Source organism: Cygnus atratus, chromosome 5, assembly GCF_013377495.2.
Source record: "Cygnus atratus isolate AKBS03 ecotype Queensland, Australia chromosome 5, CAtr_DNAZoo_HiC_assembly, whole genome shotgun sequence".
NCBI classification, from domain to species: domain Eukaryota; kingdom Metazoa; phylum Chordata; class Aves; order Anseriformes; family Anatidae; genus Cygnus; species Cygnus atratus.
The window spans coordinates 394,399-418,931 of record NC_066366.1 but is presented as its reverse complement, the minus strand read 5'-3'; the positions used below and the strand labels follow the sequence as shown (position 1 = coordinate 418,931).

Below are 24,533 nucleotides of genomic sequence, written 5' to 3'. Positions count from 1 at the left end.
CAGTGTCAAAAAAAAAAAGTTGTAGCCACGATACTTTTCATATGAGTTTGCATTTTTTTTCAAGTTAAAATGTCTCCTAAATCCACTTTTGCCACTACTGCGTAAAGTAAAATGCTAAATCTGACCGCAGACACTGTTACGATAATCATTTGTGGTTACCAACCAGGTCAATGATTTCTGGTATCCCTGTGTAAATGATCAGCTCACAAGCTAAACCGGTGCCCACATTCATGGGCATATTCAGTCCTGCACATATGCATTCAGCTCCCCATCCATGCATTTATTTCTCTGCCATACACACTTTTCTCCTCATGGTAGAAACAGCTTCCTTGGACTAGTTCTGTCCCTTTTAGGCTCAACATGCCCTAAGTAAAGGCTTAGTTTTCTGCTTGTGCACAAAAGAAGCTTGGATGACATTATTTTGAAAGAGGAAAGTCTGTGCAACTGGTGTTCACATATTTGATGAATTGAACTCAAGACTTGCTTTTGCAAACACCTTTACACAGTGTTATACTTTCCTTTTTCCTTTCACAAAATGAAAAAATAAATAAAACCGTGTAAAAAGCACAGACCATATCTCATTGTTGGCTACAAACAGGGATGAGTGTTCCCTGATTCTTTCACTGTGCTAGATTATTTTTAAATAGATTTCAATTTAATTTCCTAAGTACAGAAATCTTACTAGTCTATTTCCTTGTCCCCAGAGTTTTGGACATCTGCTAGGGAAGACTCTGCTTACACCAAAAGAAGGCTCTGAGTGGATGTCCAATTAATTTAGATTTGTCATTTCAATTTGTTCATTCGGCAGGTATATTGTAAACAAAATAGCTTAAATGAGGTCTGCTTTGGGGTTTTAAATATTTTATTTGTGCTTACCAGTTGGGAATTGCCCTTTATATATAGCATCTGTTCAATATGACAGGGTTTTCTAGTGTTCATTGACTGCATATCAGTTTTCCTTTAATTGAGTTAGCAAAATGTTTTGTGATCTGCATGGGTAAAAACTCCAATGTTTAATCATGCCTCTCTCGAGCTTTTTCAGTCTGCTTGTGTGATGCTGGGAGCTGCTGGTTGACGTGTGGAGGGGCTTCACGGTTCACCTCCCGTTTGCATTTTAGGTGCTAAAAGGTGCTCTCATCTTGGAGAAACGGCAGCTCCTATGACCATACTGGACTCAGTGGGGAGCTGCCATGGACTCCACTAGGCCAAGGATTTGCCCCCAGACAGGAAAAGGTGCTGAGGTGATTCCTGTGATAATGAGGTGCAGTGGGATGAAGCTAAGAAATAGGGAAATGGAAGCAGAATGCATTTTGGCACAGATAGTTGTCAGTGGAGCTCACTCATGAGGAAAGTGGTAAAGGTTGGCTCTTTAATATTACATGGGTGAAAATACTGGAGGGCATACAGCAACGTCCACTTCTATAGTAACAGCAACACAGACTGACTGGCCTTCTCATTACTGTCATTCTTGGGTTAAAAGAAACTCCCTTCCCTTTTTTGTTAAGTGCTGTTAGCATACATATGCTATAGATAGAGGTTTGCTATTTTTTTTTAGTAGACAAACAGGAAATGTATAGGTGCAGGATATGTGGCACTAGCAGAAATCTAGGCTCTGAGGACACGGGACATTAAAAGGCATGGCCTGAAGAGGCAGAAACAGGCTTTCCTCTAGAGCATATCCATCTTATTAAGCTCTGCGAAAGGGCTCTTTATCGCCTTGCTGCCGCTGGGTCTCTCACTGTAAATTACTCCCTTGAAGATGGCCATGTTCTGTGGTTTGCAGTGGAGACACAGGTTTTTTGATGTTGACCCTTGCTCACAAGGGGCTATTCCACAGTCACTACAGTTGTTCATGGAAATCATACTGCAGAAAATCATAGTCCCAGAGGTAATGTGCAAGTCATTTAATCCATCAAAGCATGCTACCTTCTGCAGGAACACACGCAGACCCATGGCTTAATAAACCTCTGTTCTCTTTGTACAGCACTGATTTTCCTGTTTCTTTCTTGCAGTACAATAAACACCTCTTCGTACACATTGGACACGTCAACCATTCTTACAGTGATCCATTGCTTGAATCGGTGGACATTCGTCAGATTTATGACAAATTTCCTGAAAAGAAGGGCGGTCTAAAGGAATTGTTTGGGAAGGGGCCCCAAAATGCTTTCTTCCTCGTAAAATTCTGGGTGAGTAAGATGTAACATGGAGAACCTCTCTTATCAATAAGGTCTGGGTTTAGTATGTAGCACCCTTCGGGGGGTGCTCATGAAAAATTCTTGTGTTGTCGTCTGAAAGTGCAAAGCTGTATATGTAGGTCAGTGGCCCAAAGCCACTCTTGTTGGCAGTTCCACAAGACGTCTGTGTTGCAGACAACATGCAAGGACAGATGCGTGCCTCAACTGTGCTTGACACAGCTGCTGGGCAGGAACAAACAGGTAAAGAGAGCCCTTGTTTGTAAATGGAGAACTGCCATCTAGTGGTCCAAGACCAACCAGAGAAGCAGCAGAAACTAGACTGCTTTTTAGTGTTTCTACTGTTGAACTCTTGCCAAAAGCACATAATACAAGCATCAGTCCTGAGATCAGCTCACACTTTCACAGACAGGACCAAGTAGGAACCGAACCAAGTATGCAGTAGGATCACATGCTTGGGAGGGTTCCAGGATTTTTTTTTTTAGCAATTTTTTTTTTTGGTTGCTGGAGCACATCTGTTTTCCCCTTGCCTATTTGTTAGTGAGCCATGGGACTCTGCTCCAAAAGTTATCATCTATTCATATGAGTTGCAACCAGGAGCGAAAAAAAGAATTTGAATGGAAGGCTGAGATGTTGGACAATATGTGATCTAGTTCTGATAATTTTCATCGATACACCAAATCTCCTTTGTTGCACTTGCAAAACCACATGGTAGTGACGTTACAGGTTCATCCAAGAGGATTGTCAAATCTCCAAGCTGGACCTTATGTTTCCACTGAAACTTTTTCTACTCATGGATTTGCTAGGGACCTTTTTCGTGATATACTCTTTTTCATACTGGCAGTTATCAGCTAAATATTTTAAATTTGACTTTTAAAGCTTCAGTGAGAGGGGCAATATGTAGGGACTAATTACGGAGTGGAGAGGTTGATGCTGAAACCAGAAAAGGTTGATCTGGTAGCACTGCTTATGATTAGGTTTCCTGGTGTTTGTCGTTTTCAGTGAAAGTTTATCTGTGTGGCCTGAAATACTGTCCAACTTGTACATATCCCAGACTTCACATCTTGCCAAGTTTCTGTGGCACCAGATATGGGAACTGAGAATGAGGGAGACTCTTTTCTCAAATCTGGATGCAGAAGAGATAAACCACTGAGCAGGAGCTGTGCTGGACTGCGAAAGAAATCCACTGAGAAATTCTTGGGGCTTAAAATTGGGAATGGGAGCTGTAGAATGAGTGCTTGAGGGCTGGCTGAACAAAGAGACCAGAAACAGCACGCAGTGGAGAACTGGAAACAAGCACAACAGAAACCAGAAGCCAAGGCAGGTGAGAACATAGGGTCAAAAAGAGGTAGGGAGTGGGAAGAGGGAGCATTTGGGATAAGAAGCCTGTGGGAGAATGTAGGGATGAAGGCACAGAGACAAGTATGCAAGAGCTGGGAACTGGACAAGCATAAGGGCACAAGACATCTGGCTGCAGAGGAACAGAGCTTGGAGGTAAGTGTCTGTAACCACTCAGTACCTTTCCTTGCAATTCTTGGGCTTGAACCAAGGACTCTCACCAATACACTTTGCATAATAAGTACTAGTGAAACCCACTGGCAAAATGAACCTCACCTTGCCTTGCCTGCCTGTTCTCAGCTCACAGAGAATGACAAGCTGCAGACTACATTAGACACAGAAACAGCAGAGATCTGTGTTGCATTCAGTGATGTATTGTATGTTCTGCTTCTTTGCCGTGTGGAAACTGATTTTCAGCTGTGCTGAATGCTCAAAGAGATGTGTCCAAAGCCAGCAGAAAGCTTCTTTGGATCATTAATGTCTGTGATATGCTCATGGCTTTATTTAAGTACCAGCCTTCTTTACTTGATCTACTACAAGCAGTGCACCCCTTTAACCCTCTTGCCTCAGTTCCCCAGCTGTAATATGGGGGTGATGCCATCCCTTCACTTCAGGTGGTCATTGAGAAATGAAACTCACTGACATTTCTTAAGAAAAAAGATAATGCCATGAAGAAAACCTTTATCAAATTAATAATTCTGTGTTCAGCACAGATTTTTGAGTAGTGTGCAGGAAATAAGAGACTGGGCCACACTGAATAATGCAAATAAAGAGAAATAATGCATAGTTGCTCAGAGGGCGAGTGTGCAGTTGTGTGGCTAAAGATCATGATGCAGTTCAGCAGTCAGGATGTACAGGCAACTTCAATCTAACATTTCCTAATCTCACCGTGCCTTCCAACTTAATGGTCTTTTAATACAATTTTGTTATTATTTTGTTATTATTTTTTTATTATTATTTTATTATTATATATTATTATACTATTAACTTAGAGATTAAAAAACATACAGTGCTAACATCCTTCTGACATATATTAGAAATGTGGTGGGAATGCCTTCCTAAGCCATGGCCTTAAAATAGGCTAGTGGATTTTCTTTCTCTTCGAGCATGCACAGGCAGAGGGAGGGTGACAGGGGCAGTGCTTGGGAGCAGCAAGGGTCATGATGAATGCTCCTCTAGAAATAGACTTCACAACAGTTGCCCCCCACAGCTAGAAATATATATATAGGAAGAATATAAGATGGCTCTCTAATTAGTCATGAGAATTAGATCCTAAACTGTCAGCTCACTGTCCTTCTCTTAATTTCTTTCACCCCAATGGGATATTTCTTCAGGGGAAAAAAAAAAAAAAAAAAAAAAGATGCCATTTTTCTGGGAAGCCTTGAGAAACTGTTCTAAAACAGTCTATTACCAGTGTAAAGCTGGCAAACGTTGTTGGCAGTCTTTTTGACTCTTTTAGTAACTTCCAGTTTATTAATGAGAAAACAGATTAAACTCTGTATCTTTGTCCTTTCTTTTAAATTCAGTATCCACTTCTGAAGCAGCATCCACTCCCTCTGTACCATACACTACCTCCTCTTACTATGAACATTCAGCTTCTCCCAGGTTCTGTTCATTGCTTTGCTTCTTCACAATATCCTCCCTCACCCTGTATTTAACTGTGTCTTCCTTTCCATCATGTTTATTGTCTTCTCCCTTTATTACCATTTAACTCTTGGTAGTCTGCTGAGCACTGCAAGCTACTGAGTGCACCCTAGCAATCAGTGTCCAGTGACACTCCAGGTTTTGGTGGAATTTGATTGTAATGTGAGTAAAAGAGGAATAGGAATTTGTGTTGGGTAAATAAGTACAGGTGGGAAAGCACTGCAAGGGGACTCAGCAAAGAAAACCAGGGACTGTGAGTAAAAGGAGTTAAAGGTTACAGCAGGAAGCAGTCAGATGTTGCTGCGTGTGGAAATGTAAAAGCAAAGGTGAGGGTTTGATGCCAGAAGGGGTGGTGAGCCTGTAAACAGATTTAAAGAGATGTTGGCACGTCCTTGGGGATGGCAAAAAGGATATTCTGTTTTGTCATGAAATCTAGTGTGCAAAAGAAGGCTGGGAAACAGAAAGACCAGAAAGGAACACTCGCATTGAGGATGACCAAGGCAGAAAGTAGCTTAGCTCTGGTAACTGGAAAGAATATTCTTCTTGCTCTTTCCCATGTAATTCTGCTCAAGGCTTCTCAGCAGCACGTGTGCCTTTCAGTTCTCCTTGTGATAAAGGTAAAAAGGTTCACACCTTTTACAAAGTGAAAGGTCTGAGATCTTGGTTGGTTCTGAAGGGCAGAGGAGTCCAGGAAGGCTGGGTGCTCCTCAAGAAGGAAATCTTAACGGCACAGGAGCGGTCCGTCCCCACATGCCCAAAGACGAGCCGGCGTGGAAGAAGACCGGCCTGGCTCAACAGAGAGTTGCGGCTTGTGCTTAGCAGAAAAAAGAGGGTTTATAATCTTTGGAAAAAAAGGGCGGGCCACTGAGGAGGACTACAAGGGTGTAGCGAGGCTGTGCAGGGAGAAAATTAGAAAGGCCAAAGCTCATCTGGAGCTCAACCTGGCTACTGCCGTTAAAGACAACAAAAAATCCTTTTACAAATATATCAACGCGAAACGGAGGACTAAGGAGAATCTCCATCCTTTACTGGATGCAAAGGGAAACCTAGTTACTAAGGATGAGGAAAAGGCTGAGGTGCTTAATGCCGCCTTTGCCTCAGTCTTTAGCGGCAATACCGGTTGTTCTCTGGATACCCAGTGCCCTGAGATGGCGGAAGGGGATGGGGAGCAGGATGTGGCCTTCGCTATTCATGAGGAAATGGTTGGCGACCTGCTAAGGAGCTTGGATGTGCGCAAGTCGATGGGGCCGGATGGGATGCACCCGAGGGTACTGAAAGAACTGGCGGAGGAGCTGGCCGAGCCGCTTTCCATCATTTATCGGCAGTCCTGGCTATCGGGGGAGGTCCCAGTTGACTGGCGGCTAGCCAATGTGACGCCCATCTATAAGAAGGGCCGGAGGGCAGACCCGGGGAACTATAGGCCTGTCAGTTTGACCTCGGTGCCAGGAAAGCTCATGGAGCAGATTATCTTGAGTGTCATCACGCGGCACTTGCAGGGCAAGCAGGCGATCAGGCCCAGTCAGCATGGGTTTATGAAAGGCAGGTCCTGCTTGACGAACCTGATCTCCTTCTATGACAAAGTGACGCGCTTGGTGGATGAGGGAAGGGCTGTGGATGTGGTTTACCTTGACCTCAGTAAGGCTTTTGAACACCGTTCCCCACAACATTCTCCTCAAGAAACTGGCTGCTCAGGGCTTGGACTGGCGTACGCTTCGCTGGGTTAGAAACTGGCTGGATAGCCGGGCCCAGAGAGTTGTGGTGAATGGAGTCAAATCTGGTTGGAGGCTGGTCACAAGTGGTGTCCCCCAGGGCTCGGTACTGGGGCCGGTCCTCTTTAATATCTTTATCGATGACCTGGATGAGGGCGTCCAGTGCACCCTCAGTAAGTTTGCAGATGACACCAAGCTAAGTGCGTGTGTCGATCTGCTCGAGGGCAGGAAGGCTCTGCAGGAGGATCTGGATAGGCTGGAGTGATGGGCTGAGGTCAACTGTATGAAGTTCAACAAGGCCAAGTGCCGGGTCCTGCACCTGGGGCACAACAACCCCAAGCAGAGCTACAGGCTGGGAGATGAATGGTTGGAAAGCTGCCTGGCAGAGAAGGACCTGGGAGTACTGGTTGGTAGTCGGCTGAATATGAGCCAGCAGTGTGCTCAGGTGGCCAAGAAGGCCAACAGCATCCTGGCCTGTATAAGAAGCAGTGTGGCCAGCAGGTCTAGGGAAGTGATTGTGCCCCTGTACTCGGCTCTGGTGAGGCCGCACCTCGAGTACTGTGTTCAGTTTTGGGCCCCTCGCTACAGGAAGGACATGGACGTGCTCGAGCGAGTCCAGAGAAGGGCAACCAAGCTGGTGAGGGGTCTGGAGAACAAGTCTTACGAGGAGCGGCTGAGGGAGCTGGGCTTGTTCAGCCTGGAGAAGAGGAGGCTCAGGGGCGACCTTATCGCTCTCTACAGTTACCTTAAAGGAGGCTGTAGCGAGGTGGGGGTTGGTCTGTTCTCCCACGTGTCTGGTGACAGGACGAGAGGGAATGGGCGAAAGTTGCGACAGGGGAGTTTTAGGTTGGATGTTAGGAAGTACTTCTTTACCGAAAGGGTTATTAAGCATTGGAACGGGCTGCCCAGGGAGGTGGTGGAGTCACCATCCCTGGAGGTCTTTAAAAGACGTTTAGATGTAGAGCTTAGCGATATGGTTTAGTGGAGTGCTTAGTGTTAGGTCAGAGGTTGGACTCGATGATCTTGAGGTCTCTTCCAACCTAGAAATCTGTGTCTGTGTCTGTGTCTTGCAAGAAGACATTCGGCAACTGTGGAGTTGACTTTGCAAAGTATTACAGGTATTGAATACAAAGCAAAGCTGTTCTGCTTTGCAGAGGTTTAATGATTCATTCCAATTGTATCTACTGTGAGATACAGCCAGATGCTGGCAATGGGTATGCTTCATCCCACACTTTGGGACCTCCTCTACCTACCTGTGCAGAAGGTATAAAAGGAAAAGTCTTCTCTATGTACACCACCCCATAACCAACCTCACAGCCCTGCTAAGCAATTTCCAGGTCCTTGTCTTGTACCTTGAGTGCAGTGAATCGTCTTCTGTTTATCCCAGGCAGTCACTGGGAACCAGTGCAGGGAAGGAAGTCACCTGAGAGACAGGCTTTTACTTACCATGTTATGCACTCAGTACAATGAGTAAATAAGGAACAACATAGCAACAATATGGCACAGGAAATGTATGTGACACGATGATATGAAACTGGAGATTACAGGGATATAAAACTAAAACCAAAATAAGTGTTCTTAAATAAATGTAGAAGTTATCTCTAGAACACTGACAAGGAATTCAGACAAGGTTTCAGAGTATCTGCAGATGAAACCTTTGTCTGGATGCAGGTTGAGTGTACAATCCTGCTTCATTAACATTGTCACTAACAAAATAATCCCAATCTATGTAAAACAAGCAGGTGTGATTTGTGCCATCTTATCTTAATCTGAGTGAGGTCAATATACCTGTTGGTTGGTTTGTGCTTGAACTGTTTTTTGTGGCTTGTGAAAAGCCCTCAAAGTTTTCTGGTCTTTGACTTTCTCATCAGCCTATCTAAAAGCTAAATCAACATATGTTGCCTCTGTTGGTTTCTTTCAATGGTTAACCTTCCACTCATACCATTTTCTAGTGCTGTTTCTAATGCTTATCTGTTTCTAATGCTTATTCTGATTTTCTGATATTTTCTTTTATTTCTGATATTCTAATGCTTATTCTGATTCTAACGCTTATCTGCTACTATCCATAAATTATCTAGCACTAAATATTATACTTACACTCTTGAAAGAGTAAAAAAGTAAATGCGGGATCACACCTCAAGCTTTGTACCAAAATAAAACATTATTGCTGGCCTCGCCTTCTTGGCCCCAGATGCCAACTGCCCAGCACTCTGCCCCCCAGCTCTCTGTTTTCTCTTGCATGAAGGTTGTGGTACGTCTCCACATCTCCAATAAAGACATTTGACTCAGCTGTTATTAGTGCATACATCTCCGTCAACTCCAGCAAGGGAATTGCTCTAGGACTTAACCCTCCTTGTAACTTAGCCCTGTCTATCACTACATAGCTTGGCAACTACTTTTTGGTACTAAGAGCACTTTTGACATTAATTCAGCAGTGAGTATCTGTCTGATGCAGCCTAGACTAAATTCATATTCTGTTTTAGCTAATTATTTCTCTCTCATGTTTTGCTTTGCGCTCTAATTGCAAGTTCTGAGGCAAGATTCTGTTTCTGCTTGACTTCTCTGTCAGCTTCAGTACCCACGTGGCAGGCTCCACGCCTCTGTTGGCATCCTTAGTGCTGGTGTGGACACACCTTTCCATAGTGTGGCTGTGGATTTTGTGGATCTTGACACTGACACATGCTCTGTGCCACACCTGAACTCTGACTTCTGTAGCTACAGAAATAGACATGGGCAGCAAATACATCTAAAAGGAGGAAGGATGTTTTCTAACTAGTGAAACAGTGAAAAAAAAAAAGAAAGCAGCTGATACAAATTAATATTGGGCTTTCAGGCTTTCCACTGATCTGAGCCACTGGCTTATTTTTTTAAAGTGTTTGCAGGAGCTTGACTTAGTCTCCAAACTGAGGAATGCTTAGTCAGAATCCAGTGCAACGCTAAAATAAAGGCCAAAACTCATCTGAAAAGATGCATGGATGATATTAATTGATGTTTAAAAATGAATGCCTCTATTTGCAGGAATCAGCAATGCAAACTAGGAGTTTTAGAAAGTAATGCATATTATAATTAGGGCAAGCTTTTAAAGATGCTTTGAAGTCCTAAACATTTTTGAAATTCAAATGTGGGATGGAAATAAAGGAATCTACACAATAAAGGGGCATTAAATTATGTCCCCCAAAATTTCACTGTTTTATAGATGTAAATATATGCCATAATTAGTGGTAAGTAACATGAGAAGGATGGTTAAGTTTATTCCTATTCTTATTCAAAACAGCTGTGGCATGAAAAATAATGCTCCTTCTCTTTGTGATACACTGGAACAAACAATTTCCCCATGTAATCAGTGTTCAGAAATGGCTTGTGCCTGTGGTCTCCTCCTCTCCCCCCCCCCCCCCCCCCCCGAATTTATCTTCATGTGCTTCCAGCAGTCTTAAAAGTGCAGAGATTCTTTGTGCCTTCATTTACACACACACACACACAATTGTGGCTACTGCCTTTTGTTTTCTTTGTGTTCTTACATGCAAGTTCTATTGCACAATCCCGACTCTTGGATTTCCCGCCACACACACACAGACACACGCACACTCGCCAGCTTTGACTGGCAAATGAGCTGCAGCTCACAAATGGAAGCTGTAATGTGAATGGGGCTATGGCCAGCATGCAAATGTATGCAAAACAAATTAGATATGGAAGAAAGCAGCCATCCATTTTCCTTCCTGCATCGCAACCCTCTCAGCACAGGGTGTTCACGTAGTGCTTGTGGCGTACCCCTTCACCAATTGATGCAAGGGCATTAGCGCTTGAGCCTGGCTAATGAGTGGAAGGGGCTGAGCAGCTGGGAAACCGGAGCAGCTTGGTCTGTCCATCACAAGCCCAACCATGTGGCAGACCTGGATGCAATTCCTGAGCTGCAGTGTAATGTGCCAGCGACCCAGATGCTCCTGTTGGAAAAAATTGCTTCACAATTTGGAATCTCTGCTCTTTGATCACTCTTTGGAGAGGAGGAGGGGAGGCATGATGCGGTCATATGAGTAACACACCTCCCTGCAGTCAGCAGTCGTTTAAAACCTTTACGCTGTTAACAAATGGCCTTATGTGCTTAATGTTAACTACTGAATGCCAGCATAAAGTGTTCTGGCCCTCCCCAGATCCCACTGTTTCCAATAGTGCTGTTTTCCTTCTACTCAGCAGAAACAATTTAGACTCCTTCTCAGTAGTTTTTGCTAGAGTTGCTTTTTTGTTAGCCAAAGCTGTTACTATTACACAAGCGCTCTACCCCTGTGCCCCCTGCCGTTAACACAGAGCCTGAGAGTGCTTGGGAAGTGAATGTGGAGGGTTTTGTTTGTTTTTAAATATTTTTCCTCTTTATTTTGGTTGCAGCCAGCTATGTTTTGGTCCTTGCTCTGGCACACTGGCAGGGGCTTTGACATGCAGCATGTGAAACACTTGGTGCTCTTAATATGTAATATTTTCAGTGCTACCCTTTGACAAGCTATGCTGTATTCATGAATTAATCATGTTCTTACACAATCACATAGAAAGGGTGCCAGAAAGCTGAGGGTCCTTTCTCTCCCCTCCAAATGCATTCAGCTAATACAGAGTTCAGCTTTTAAAACTGAATCAAGATTAGTTTTACGTTTGAAAATCAACCCCACAACATTTGTTGTTTTTAAGTTGTTAGGTTTTCCTTTCCTGCTAAATTACACTGAATCTTCAAATGTGAATCTTTTAATGAGTATTGAAAATGACTTTTTGAAAAATTACTCAAAATGACTCTTGTTCACTATATGTAATTCATGCTTCCATTCTAAAGGGTATTTATTGGTATATGCTACAGTAGTGCTCACCAACACCTAATTTCTGGAGCCACGGATCAACAGCATAGCTGCAACAGAAGCTGTACAGAAGGGAAAGATGGTTTACAGTCCAGGAAGCCTTGCAGTCGAAGTCTAAAATGCAGGTGAACAGCTAGATAGAGACAGACTGAGCATACCAAGCAAATAAAGAGACAAAGCTGAGTCTCGTGAGAGGCTGCAGGCACAGTGCTCCAGAAGCTTGACTTGTCAAATTTTTCACTGGGCTCATTAAGAAGGTTAACTGAGGTTAATAAGATAAAGTCATAGATGTCAATTTTGGAATTATTATATTTATCTAGTCTTACCTGTCCTGTAATATAGGTAGTGAGCCTCGCTAAGTAATTTTTGCATCCAGGCAATAAGCCTACTTGAGGTAGAGCATCCCTGTTACTTACATATTCAGATTGGTTACAAAAGACCCTAAGTAACAGTGATTTCACCATATTCAGAATTATTCCAGCATTTCATTGCCATCAGAGATATCAGCGTCTGCCGTGTTTCTCATTTAGCTTTTGTGTAGCATTAGCTTTTCGTCTTTTAATGTCCATTCCTTCAAGCTTTAATCTACCAGAAGACTCTTTCCCATGTAGCAACTTGTAGACTATGACAAAGTCGTAGAAAAACTTCCGTTGGAAAAATTAAGTAGATGGAGTTTCATTAGTCATTCACTACAAAGGATGTTTTCCAGACCTGAAATCATTCTTGTAACTCTTTTCTGAACCCTTTCCAATTTTCCAACATCCTTTCTAAAATGTGGACACAAAAACTGGAGTCAATATTGTAGTAAGGATCCTGCTTAAACTGAATTCAGAGGTAACAACACATCACTGTTCTTCTGCTCAAAATTACATATGCAATTCTCATAGCCACATCAGATCTACAATTTTTCCAATAACTTTTTTTTTTGGTATCATCATTACCTTTTGGGGAAAAAAAAATCCCCCAAATTTAAAATGTGACTTGCTTTTCTTCAGTTTGAGAGAGACGTTTTCGCGTATTGTGTGCATTTAAATGAACCCCTTGTTATATAAGCCGTACCAATATACTTAAACAACTCCTTCACTGTCATTTCTTATCATTTAACCAAAGCTTTGTATTTTACCAAAGTGATTGTCTTTCCTTCTTTTATAAATGTAGTCAACACTGTAAAAAAAAAATCAAATTCTAGATTAAGACTACTTCCTTGAGGTGACACTCGCCTCTTCACAATGATGCATGCTCCTTCCTTAGTGTTCATGTACTCATCCTCTAGTGAAAAGATTTGAACCCAAGTTAAGGGACAAGATGCTTTAGTATGTGAAACTGAGAAAATTCTTTCGTTATTAAAAGAAGCTTTGCTGTAGCCTTCATTCAAAAGTATTTACTGTTGCAAACTCTTAGGATTTTTATATTGTTATTACACTTTTTGGAGGAGTCTTGGAGGTTCAGCACTGAGCATGTTGTAGTTAGTTGAACATTAAAACTCTTGTTTAAAAGGAGAACTCTTCCTTTCTTGAACACCTCTACTGTATGCTACTCAAAAATAATAATAAAAAAAATCAAAGAGCAAATACAGGTAATTCATTTCTGTTTTGCAATCATGGGTACTTTTTAGCAACAACATTGTGATTGCATAAGAGTAAATCATGACAGTTGAATGATAATTTCAAGTGTTCCTCATTCAGGGAGGAACATCAGGGCCCCAGCCTGTATTTTTTGTGTACACAGGATTCCTGTTGATTTCAGCAAGAGTTGGAAGCACTGTGGGAGTGATCAACAGGGTGCCAGTGGCCACATGTGTTTACTTTTCCGGGTCAAATGTCAAGTATATTTTTCAGTGGGCTTCAAAACGAGAAAAAAAAGTTATTTTTTAATATCTATAAGCAGTTGTTATTGCAGCTTGAGATACAAGGTCTATGCAGTTGACCCTTTTAAACAACATGAAATCACAATGAGCATTTTACTTACAATTTCTTAAATATCTTCTCTGTATCTGAAGGAAAAAAAATGTGTTATCATTCAAAACAGTATAATTGTTTTATCAGAAATAACTATTCTTTAGAAATTCCAGTGGAGCAGGCTGTGACATGGATGATGGCTGCTACAGTTTTTCATATTTAGATGTAATTGCAAACCAGCTGTGATGGCAAATTACTTATTTACTATTAGCTCAGAACAATTTCTTACAGATCACTGTGAACACACTGCTTTAGCTGTACATTAAACATTAACTGCTGACCTCATGCAAAACATGTGGAAGAAGCAAGGTGTAATAGCAATAGGATTTCTTTCTGTTATGCAAAATATGTGACTATAAGGCTTTTTGTGTTACTGTATGTAAAACTCTTGATATTTTTCCACTGATTAATTTACCAAAGCCAGCCTGAAGTAATATTAGACCTATGTCTTCTCCATACCACAAACTAGCTCAGTATTGCTATTATCAGCATATTGCCTCAGAAGGTTGTACCGCAAATATGGATTGTAGACAATAAGTAGAATTAATGACTTGTTGCCCAGTTAAACATTAAATAGCAGTTAGAAATGATCTGAACTATAGTGAAGGCAGGATTACAATTGTTCCACAATAACTAGTATATAAACATACCTGTAAACTGCATTTTTAAAAAGTCTCCAGGTAGACAAGAAGGCATTTGTCAACACTTCTGTGTTACATTTCTGTGTTAGCAATAAAAAGCAATAAAAACAAGTTAAGCTAGAAGTGCAAGTGAAACAGCTGTGAAAGTGCATTTCCCTGTTAAAATGCTCATCTCAGAGTAGGTTAAAAACTCAGATGATTCCTAGATGTTACGCTGCAGTAGGTGATTGGCTATTTCCACATAAAAGAAATCCCTGCCCACTCTCTCCTTGGGCACCAAAGATGTCAGCAGAGCTAATGCCTGAATCAACAAATCTAGCTGTGGATATCTCTAGCCTCTGCCTATATCCATATTAGTGCACTTTTAAGTTGAGGGCTTGTGAAAATGGTTTCATGATGACAAAGAGCACAGTGGCAGAAATGCTTTAGTGCTACTACAGGCCTGGGGAGGCAGGATTCAGCATGTGACCTGTGCTGTTGCTTCGTAACCAAATTAATCATGCTGCGCACAAGACTTGGATTTTGGATATAAATAATTAAAGGTAGCACTGTTTCTCACTTGATCCTGCAACTCTCAGTCTCTGGTGCTAGATATCAAAGGCAGCTGGGTCATTATTCAGACTGGAGAAATACTGAAAGAAATCAAATACTTCAGTAATATTTTATTGGTCCAGTAGGCACGGCTCAGTAAGCACACAGATAACGTGAAGCCTGTGAACTGTGTCATACAGCTCAGCGAGGTTAAATGGTTTGCTGAATCAGGGCCATATGGCCTGACAGAGTTTGTTAGAGCTCAATTCCTGTGTTGCACAGCCATCTTCCTTTGTAGTGATGATTTCATTGTTTTAAGAAAGGAAAAAGGACTTCATCTTTCTGCCAGACAACAAGGCCACCTGTAGCTGAGAGAAATACTGGGTTCTCTTTTGTGTTTATAGTTTGAAGAAATTGTGGCTTTCCTAAGGTTTTTATGTCAACAATTATGCAAGTACTTTCTTTGAGGTTTTCTACTTCCACTGCTGTCACTATCAAATCCTTCTCACTCCCTGATTTCTGAAATCAAGAATGGTGAGGTAATTGCAGGTTATACTATGACATTGTCAAATGCAAAATAAAATCGTCAACATCTGTTGCTTTTCCCAACAGGCTGACTTAAACTGCAACATTCAAGATGATACAGGAGCATTTTATGGAGTCACCAGTCAGTATGAGAGCTCAGAAAACATGACAATCACGTGTTCCACCAAAGTCTGCTCTTTTGGAAAGCAAGTAGTAGAAAAAGTAGAGGTGGGTGTTGGGCTAGGCTGGGCTGATTCTCCAATTCTTTCTGATTTCATTTAAGCTTTCCTCTCTCCTGTATTTACTTTACTCTTACCTGTCTTTTCCTTCCCTCCTCTAATCCTTCCTGAAAGAGTATTTTCCTTCCCAGCAGTGTTTGAGTTTTTTTTTTATATCATTGTGTGGCCGGTAATGCTACAGTAAATAAAATCCTGGTTACCCACTGCTTCAGAGCCCCTCCTCCATCCTGCCTGTGGCAACTTTAAGTGGGGAACCTGCAGCTGACATCAGTGCGGCCTCCTCCGTCACAGCAGAAAAGTGCTGAAGCAAAACTGCTTTTGCTCCCATTTCGAAATGCTTGGCCAGCCAGGTAGCCTGTTTGGAACCATGCTACACTGACAAGCTACCTTTTGTCATCTAGGTTTTTTTAACATTTCAAAGACATGGATGGTATGCTATGTTTTTTAACATGCAAGGGCCTTTATTGTTTACCTTTTATTTTCGAAGCAGAAAAACCATATGTACTTGTCAGGTAGATATTTGGTTTACTGTACAACAATGCTGTAGCTATTTAATTTGTCTTCTGCGTTCTAAGCCCCACAACCACATCTGTTACATGCAAAATAGTTTTTGTATGCACAATTTAGCCTACAGCTGCAGGTTGAGCATTTAGTAGATATCTTGGTCACTGTTCGTGTCATCCTTATACTAAATATGGTTCCAGTGCAGAGTGACCATAAAAAGTTTTCCATCATTTCTATTACACCAAGCTTAGCGAAAGCTAAGAAATCCCCAAAGCCACTGAGGAGATCATCTGAGCAGCTGGTATCTAGACAGCTGGAGTCCAAGAATCACAAGCACCCTCCTCCAACCCTTTGTGAACCTCTGCAATATAAATTAGTCTGTTTTCTTCCGCCTGTAGCCTTGCATCTTCATGTAATTCATAAATTGCATATTAAATCATGCAATAATATTTAGCTATGTTCATATGGATATATTTATACATAAATATATAAACTTATTTCTGTTCTTCCCTTTGCAGCTGATTGTCCCAAAAGTACTGTCAAATCTTATCAAGCTTATTGCAAGTTTTCTGCCTAATTCATTTTTAATGGATTTTGACTTTACTTTGTGTAAAGATTACTTTGTGTAACTTTATCTTTTCAATTTTTAATTCACAGGTTAGAGAATAAGTTGTGGTAAAACTTTTAACAATGAATGGCCTTTGAATTTTTAGCAAGGCACTGTATAGCTCAGGCAGGGAGTTAGCAGGTAGGAGTATGGGTGTTTGTGTGGCTGAGACCCACTTTCTCTTTCTTCTGTCTACACAAAGAAAAAATAGATACAGCATTAATGCTTTTAATCTTTTTAAAGTATATTATTCTAAATATTCTTTTTTTTTTAGACTGAATATGCAAGGTTTGAGAATGGCCGATTTGTGTACAGAATAAATCGCTCTCCAATGTGTGAATATATGATCAACTTCATACACAAGCTGAAACATTTACCAGAGAAATACATGATGAACAGCGTGTTGGAAAATTTTACAATTTTATTGGTATGGACTCACTCTTTATTTTTCATGTCTAAAATACTCTCAGCTTTATATGGCTTGCTTAATGTGCAATATTTAGAACCAGCTTCCAAATCCCTTAGTCATGTTGCCTACTAAACAAATCATCCCATTGACTTCAGACTAATAGTCTTGGAATCGTGCACTATAGAAACCAAGGATGAGAAGAAAAAGCTGGCTGAGAACATGAACAAACGTCTCTGTTACTTCCCAGATATTCAGCTTACTTCTCCTATTTTTAATGCAAGTCTCTGGTGTTTGTAAAGAGCCTGAGGCAGTAACTTTGAACCATCCCATTCATCTAATGTGTTCTTACTGACATGCCAGTTACAATATTGCAAATGTCAGTGTGTTAATTAATTAGTTCTTGGACCTGGAAAGCATGGAGTAATGGTGAGGATACACCCAACAGGTGACCTAAAGCATGAGGAATGGTCTGCGTAGTAGCCTTGAAGCCACTGTCATCCAGCTACCTGCTTATTGCACTGTGGCATTGCAGTGGCACCTGGCCAAGCACTTAGAGCCATGTGATGCTGCTGCCACCACAGGAATTGGGCAAGACTGAAGGTTGATGGCATGACAAAGAGGTAGGGCAGTGAGCTCAGAGTCATGCAGTGTTGGGGTGATGAGTGAGGGGTGCACTCAGCTCAGCTGCCTTTTGCAGACAAACACAGGGGGACAAAGATGCACTGGTTTTCCTTTACTGAAGTTAGTGTAGGTTGAGGAATGCTGAGCTGATGGCTCATGGGTGGCACCCTGGGTGGGATGAATCTCAGTACCACTGTTTTAGGAGCAACTGCCCCACAGCTCTGCCCCGGAGCACACTGTGTGAGCGCAGTCATGGAGGTCAATTTAAATTGCCAGAGAGATAGAGAGAGGGAGGGAGGAAGAGAGAAAAAGAGAGAGGACATTTCAAACAGCAACATCTAAACATTGCCTAAATTAAACCAGTCATTTCTTCCTTTGGCTCTGGTGTTTTCAAGTTTTTAATATATTGTCTACCTTTTCCTTCCCCTCAAATAGGTTGTAACGAACAGGGATACACAAGAAACCCTACTCTGCATGGCTTGTGTATTTGAAGTGTCAAACAGTGAACATGGAGCACAGCATCATATCTACAGGCTTGTAAAGGACTGAGCAGTTATTTATATATACACTTCATTTCACTTCTTTATCAAAACACAGACTGTAAACCTCAACACTAAGTGGCAGTGCCTCTGGCCCAACTTTCACCCACATTTTTCTAAATCCTGTTGTAGTGAAGTCATTTTTAATGTGTTCATATATAATTGTAGCTGTGAAATTCTGGTACAGTTGTAAAAATTATTTCTAAAACTTAAGTGTTCTTCAAATTTCTAAACCACAGTTCTTTGGGAAGACTGTATTTAAGAACCTAATGCCTCTGTCTGTGGAGGCCTATTTTTAATTCTGATAGAAAAATGTATGACAGAGCATTTGCCATGGGGAAAAACTGACAGCATTTATAAGATTTTTTTTTTCCAACACAAAATACTTGTTTTACAATTCAAGTGAAATTGAAATGAATCTTTAGCTATAACTGTAAATGAGTACACAAAGTTAATAATCTTTATAGAATTATCTTTGTAACTAATTAGGGTGGAAGATACGGACAAATGTAATTCACTAAATTATTTTTTAAAATGAAACATTTTTCTGTTTGAAACCAAATGAAAAAATATAGCCTTAAGAAATGCCTGATAAGAAACAGACAGGTCCTAAAATTAGGCAAATTTTGTATTTTTTTCTCAATGCTAAAACTAATCTTCTAATCCATTACACTTTCAAACAGGTATTGCAGAGAAAGAAAACATCATCCCTTATCCCTAACATATCTAGTGTATTTTAAAAGAGTATAAAGTTGTATTGTACTAATATGAAAATCTGATTATTTAATGAAAAAGATGGCTCATTTTGCAATAAGTAGGTAAATACTGAAGATTTAGACTTGCTTTATGTGTAGTCTTGTGTGTGCAGTTATATTTTATACGGACAGCTATGTTTTCTAATAAGTTGATTGAAAAACTCGCAATTCTGAAAAAAAACAGATGAATGGAAACAACGGACATTGCAACAGCATTGAGTAATTCATAAACTAAAAGCAAAACACTAAAGTGTTTGAGAGAAGAATGCATACACCTCTGAAAGGATCAACAGCTTTAATATCTATGAGACACTAGAAAGTCACAACCAACATCAGGCAGAGAAGATTGGAATGTGGAGATCTTTTTTTCTCCTTTTCCTCTTTATCATGGTGCTCTTATGCCTCTCCCCAGTTCTCTCTCCAGTTCCTACTGGCAAAGACCTTGTATGAAACAAACATGTACATACCACATGGGGTCTGATGTCTTTTTGCATCTGGATGTGGTAGTATTCATCCTTCTGATATATCAGGGAAGATTCCAGGAAGTGAAGTGCAGCTGGAGATATTTTAATACTGTAAAGATTCAAAACACAGATGTGGGTGTGAGTGATTATCCAAGGTACGCACATGTGAGATAAGTATTCTCATTCTTCCTGACTAAGCCAGAGTGTTGTTCAATTTCTTTTCTTCTGCTGTACACCCAGCACTGTCCTTCAGTTGCCCAAGCAGCAGTTGTTTCAGCAGGTGCTGGTTCAACAGTGGGTTCTCATGAAAACATTTGTCAGAAAGGCTCAGGACCGCCTGGCCAAGCACAAGCCACCTTAAAGATCAGTCATGAAGTATCAGCAAAGGGTGTTCTTGGGAAGGTCCTTTGCAGCTCTGACTCAAAGAAATTAACATTTAACAGCTCCCTCCTCACTGCCATTTAATGATATGTGCCCATGCACGATTTAACTCTAGAATTTATTCCCAGGCAACAGTGCTCTAGTCTTCAAAAAAAACACTTTTAATTTCTGGTTATTTTATATTTGTATAGTACCCTCTGTTAGAATTGCCCATGATTGAATTATCTAGACTAGAATATAGCCTAAACATGGTAGCAGGTTGCTGTACACCTGCGGCGAACCATATTCACATTTAACACTGCTGAGGACTCACATTAGAGGAAGACACAAACATCTATGAGGGGAAGGGAGACTGCTTAAATTCCTTAGCTGGCTGCTGATCTAACGCTAGTAGGTGGATGATCGCTGTGATGTCTAGCTGTTATCTGCTTGTGGATATTAGGGCTGATGATCTTTCAGTTTATATTCTGTGAACTGAACAGAGAAATATGTCCATGGTAAGGTCTCTTTTAACACTCATTTTTACACTAACAATCACATCAGGAAAAGCACTGCATTGTAACAGCCTAACGGTAGCCCTTTATTCTAAGCACTTGGTGTTACAAGTCGAAAACTACTTTTTTGTTTTATTTTGTTCTAAAGTTTGTCTTTTTATTTCGGGTTTGAATTGTGGTTTTGGTGATTTTTTTTTTTTTAATAACAAGCAAACTCTTTGAGGCGTATAAAGTGTGTAAGTCAATTTGCAAAACCAGGTACAGGTTTTTTTAACAGAATCTGGCACACTACATATGTCATAACTATAGGGTATAAAAATCACAATGTTTATTGGTGTTCACTTATGTAATATTAGGGAAACTATTTCCATTGTCTTTTCTTTACACTTCTGTAAATGATCCATACCCTGTATATGTTAATTCTTAAAAGCCTTAATCCTTCAACTGTTCAGCATGGGGTGTGTAGTCCAACAGGCTGCCTGTAAACTGTGAGCTCTTTTGTAAGCTGGAAGTACTTATCTTGTTACTGTTACTTTTTGTAGGAACCTTTTAACTGAGAGCTGCCAAAGCATTACAATATGCAGTGCCTTAGCATTATATTAGAAGTACCTTTAGCCTCTTAACACAGATTTTATATATTGTTTTATCAATTGGTTCCATTTTTTAAAATATCTATTTTTTTTCCCACAGAAAAGCTCTTTGACTGCTTGGTCTAAACAAACCTTCAGTACAAGTCAATCCCATTGCTACGCAGTTAAGTGTCTATACCAAAAGGAAAGGTTACAGATTCATAGTTCTCCGTGAAAAGTGATTTGTATTAATAATGCTGCCTTTCTAAATTTCATGACCAAATAATAAATTGTGACTCTTCTGCACTCTAGCATGAAAGTGCCTTTGGTTTGAAATTCCAGCTTAGAAAAGTGCTGCCATAATAATGACAATTTGTAGAGAGACCAAAAATATTTAGTTATCACCGTAATGCCTTTGGTTTATTGGAATAAGTTGAAACTACAGGCCTCCATTCACAAAAGAGCACCATTTATAGCAATGTAATTTCGCTAATGATCAACCTGCTGGAGAATAAGGTACTGTTTGCCATTTCTGACAGCATTGCAAACCAGCAACTGATTTGCCTATGATATAAAAATGAAAATGATTCACATTTATATTCTCTTCATCCAGTCATGTATCTATCTGCATAATGAGATCCATGCACTGCAGAATTTCAGACAGTGGACAAATGAGACTATTGTTTTCCTCTAATAATATTTCAGTATCTGTGAAGATTTTTTAAGACAGAAGATTTTGTTTACAAAATTGTGCATACTGAAGGTCAGATGCATAAAATGAGATGAAAACGAAGAACAGACAATAGGTAGGGTAAATGCAATTGTGTGTTTTTAAACACTGAATTAAGTGTGAGCATTGTGGATGAAGGTGCTGTTAGAGAAACTCTGGCCAGCACTGTTCAAAACACAAGGTTGTTTTGTTTTGTTTTTGTCCCAGATGATGTCATGCTAGGAAAAATGTAGCTCCTCTTAAAAAATATGTCTGTATTTGATACCTTCTGTGAACGGGGGCCATACTGTGTACACTACAACTAAAATCAATGGGAAGAGGAGCAAGATTTTAAGAAAAAAAAAAACGTTAGAACAAATATCAGCAAAACCAAAAGCTGTCAGAGGGATTATATAGTTGTGAATACAATTTTAACTTGATTTTTAAAGTATTTGATGAAAACTAAGATTAACTTTTTATATATAGAAATATTGTGACACTGTGTGGTAAATATTGTGATAATTCAATTTCCCTGTCTCTAAAATATTATTTTTCTTATTCCTTCAAGGTCTAAATCTCACTTACCTCTGTAAGACAAGTAATCCTGTTGAATTCACTGAGACTGAGATAGGGCAAAGACAATTTTGCCCTTCAAGTAAAGCATATATTTTCAGTTTTTACCAAACATTTCAGCTGTACTAGTGCATATTTGTGGTAAAGTACACTCCTGTCTCATTAAAACAAGCGTAATGGTACCATTTGGGGCTGTTGAAAATTGCTACAAACAAATGTAGTTGTACTTACTTGAATTCCAAAATTATTTTATGTAGGTACTGCACCACTATTTTGAAGGAATTGCAGATATAATGCCTGTTTCTCGCTATCTCTTTCTACTGCAGCTACAGCTCACTAAGTTTGGCAGTAGCTTTTTCCGTTAAAACCTCCACAATATAGGCTATTTTAAATAATGAAGGGTGTACATTACTGTTGAATGTAAGTAACTGGCCAGTTCAAGGCAGATACAACATTTGACATACTCATCCATATCTATTTATTTTTCCACTGCAACTCCTAGGGCATACTTGCTTCTGAAGCAGTTTCCCTTACAGTTTTCCTGGATCAATCATACTGAGAAATGTTTTGTCTACTCTTTACTTGACCCATACGGATTCAGATACCCGGTCAAACAGCAGATGTGATAATAGAGTCTGGTTTTGTACTTTCTCAGGATGATCTCTTTTCCCTATCTTATAACAAGATGCTTAGCCCCCTTAACAAAAAAAAAAAAAAAAAAAAAAAAAAAAAAAGGCTGGATAATGAAAAGTACAAGAAACACTTTGGAGATCTTCATCTTTCAACTTTTCGGGTCATTCTTGCTGAGATCATGTAATTAGTTTTAGTGTGTAAATTAAATCTTAAATGCACTCAGTTGACAAAAAGGAGACAGATACCTGTTACCTCCTTACAGAATATGTGTTTTTGTTTTTGTTTTGTTTTATGGGCCTCTTTGGTTCAGGCTCATGACTGCAGACAAAAAATACAATATGTGCCTGAAAAAGGAAGACAAAAGAATTTTATAACATTGAAAACCTGAATAGCCTTTAATTCTTCAGTACATTTTATGTAAAACAGGTTGGGGTTTGGTTTGGTTTTGTTTTTTTTTTTTGCCATGTGCATTTGTTCACATTTGTAAATGACAATGGAATTCTCACTTTATGTTTATTTGTGTAATGTGTATAAAATGGGTTTGTGACTTAAGCATATTCATATATGGTCAGTGGTTACTTTAATATTGTACTGCTGCTGGTAACTTTTGATGTAGAACTTGCCTTTTGATGATAAAGTACCTCTAGGTTAGACAGGGAGGGAAGGCTCTTTGAAAAAAGTGAATGTTCTCCAATGTTTTCTTAACATATTTGCAGAAGCTTTCAAAAGGAGTTTCAGTCAAACCTCTTGGCAGTACAGTATTCTTGTATTTGTTATTGTCTGTGTGTAGGTACTGGTACCTTTTTTTGTTTCAAATGTTTTAAGTGTTGGCTTTAAAGTGAATTTATCTTTAGTATGATAGTAATATGAAAATTATAGGTTTTGTGTGCAGAGAATTTTTTTATAAAGTGCTTTGTAAAAAAAAAAATGTATTCTAGCTTTCGCGGTACATATGTGTGATAACTTTAATATCCATGACAGTTAAGTGCAATTATTTCATCACTCTAAAAATGCTATTTTTGTGTCGGTTACTGCAGGTGTTTTCATGTCTTTGCAAAGTGACACATTTTGATGCCTTCTTGATAAAGTGGTAGAATTTTTGTAGCTTTCTAGAAACTTTGTATTCATACAGTATCGATTGAAAATAAAGAAAATGAAAGTGTTTTGTGCATTTATCTTAATCTCCTACATCAATCTCTTTTTAATGTTGGGTGCAACTTTCAAAAGCATTTGCCAAAGTAGCACAAGGCCAGATTTGCAGAAATACCTGTGTTTACCTAAATGTGCCAATGACATCTAGCAGGATTCACAAAAACTTGTAGAGATGGCACCCGTGGCTGGCACATCTGGAAGCTGTGTTCAACAATGAATCTGTATGTGTTCTAGCATTACATCAACAAGACCTCTAGCTTGTATGTCTTCCTAAAGAAACGGTGGTGGGGTTTTTTTTGAAGCATCATTTAAACCATACTGTTTAAATGGGAAAAGCCACCCATCCCCCTTTATACTAGAAGCAGGAATGAGCTATTCAAAATCATACATAATGAAAAGCATGAAATACATCACTAACGTGATAACTAGAACTGACTGAGGAACACAGTAGTTAACTCGGGTTGAGGTGTTTCTTCCAGAAGGACACTTGAGCTCTGTGAGAGTTGAGGTC

General features: G+C 40.0%; 1 protein-coding gene across 12 annotated transcripts in view; it reads left to right on the top strand.

Annotated features, from left to right (window-relative positions):
* Window positions 1–24,033, top strand: part of TEAD1 (TEA domain transcription factor 1) — a 168,425-nt gene extending 144,392 nt beyond the window's left edge. For all 12 annotated transcript variants that reach the window (XM_035550317.2, XM_035550314.2, XM_035550312.2 and 9 more), the window contains 4 exons: window positions 2,013–2,186; window positions 15,461–15,601; window positions 16,998–17,150; window positions 18,189–24,033. In XM_035550317.2, the coding sequence (XP_035406210.1) occupies window positions 2,013–2,186; window positions 15,461–15,601; window positions 16,998–17,150; window positions 18,189–18,302 (582 nt within the window). In that variant the 3' untranslated portion in view covers window positions 18,303–24,033. The remainder of the gene's footprint in view (window positions 1–2,012; window positions 2,187–15,460; window positions 15,602–16,997; window positions 17,151–18,188) is intronic.
* Window positions 24,034–24,533: the final 500 nt, after the last annotated feature.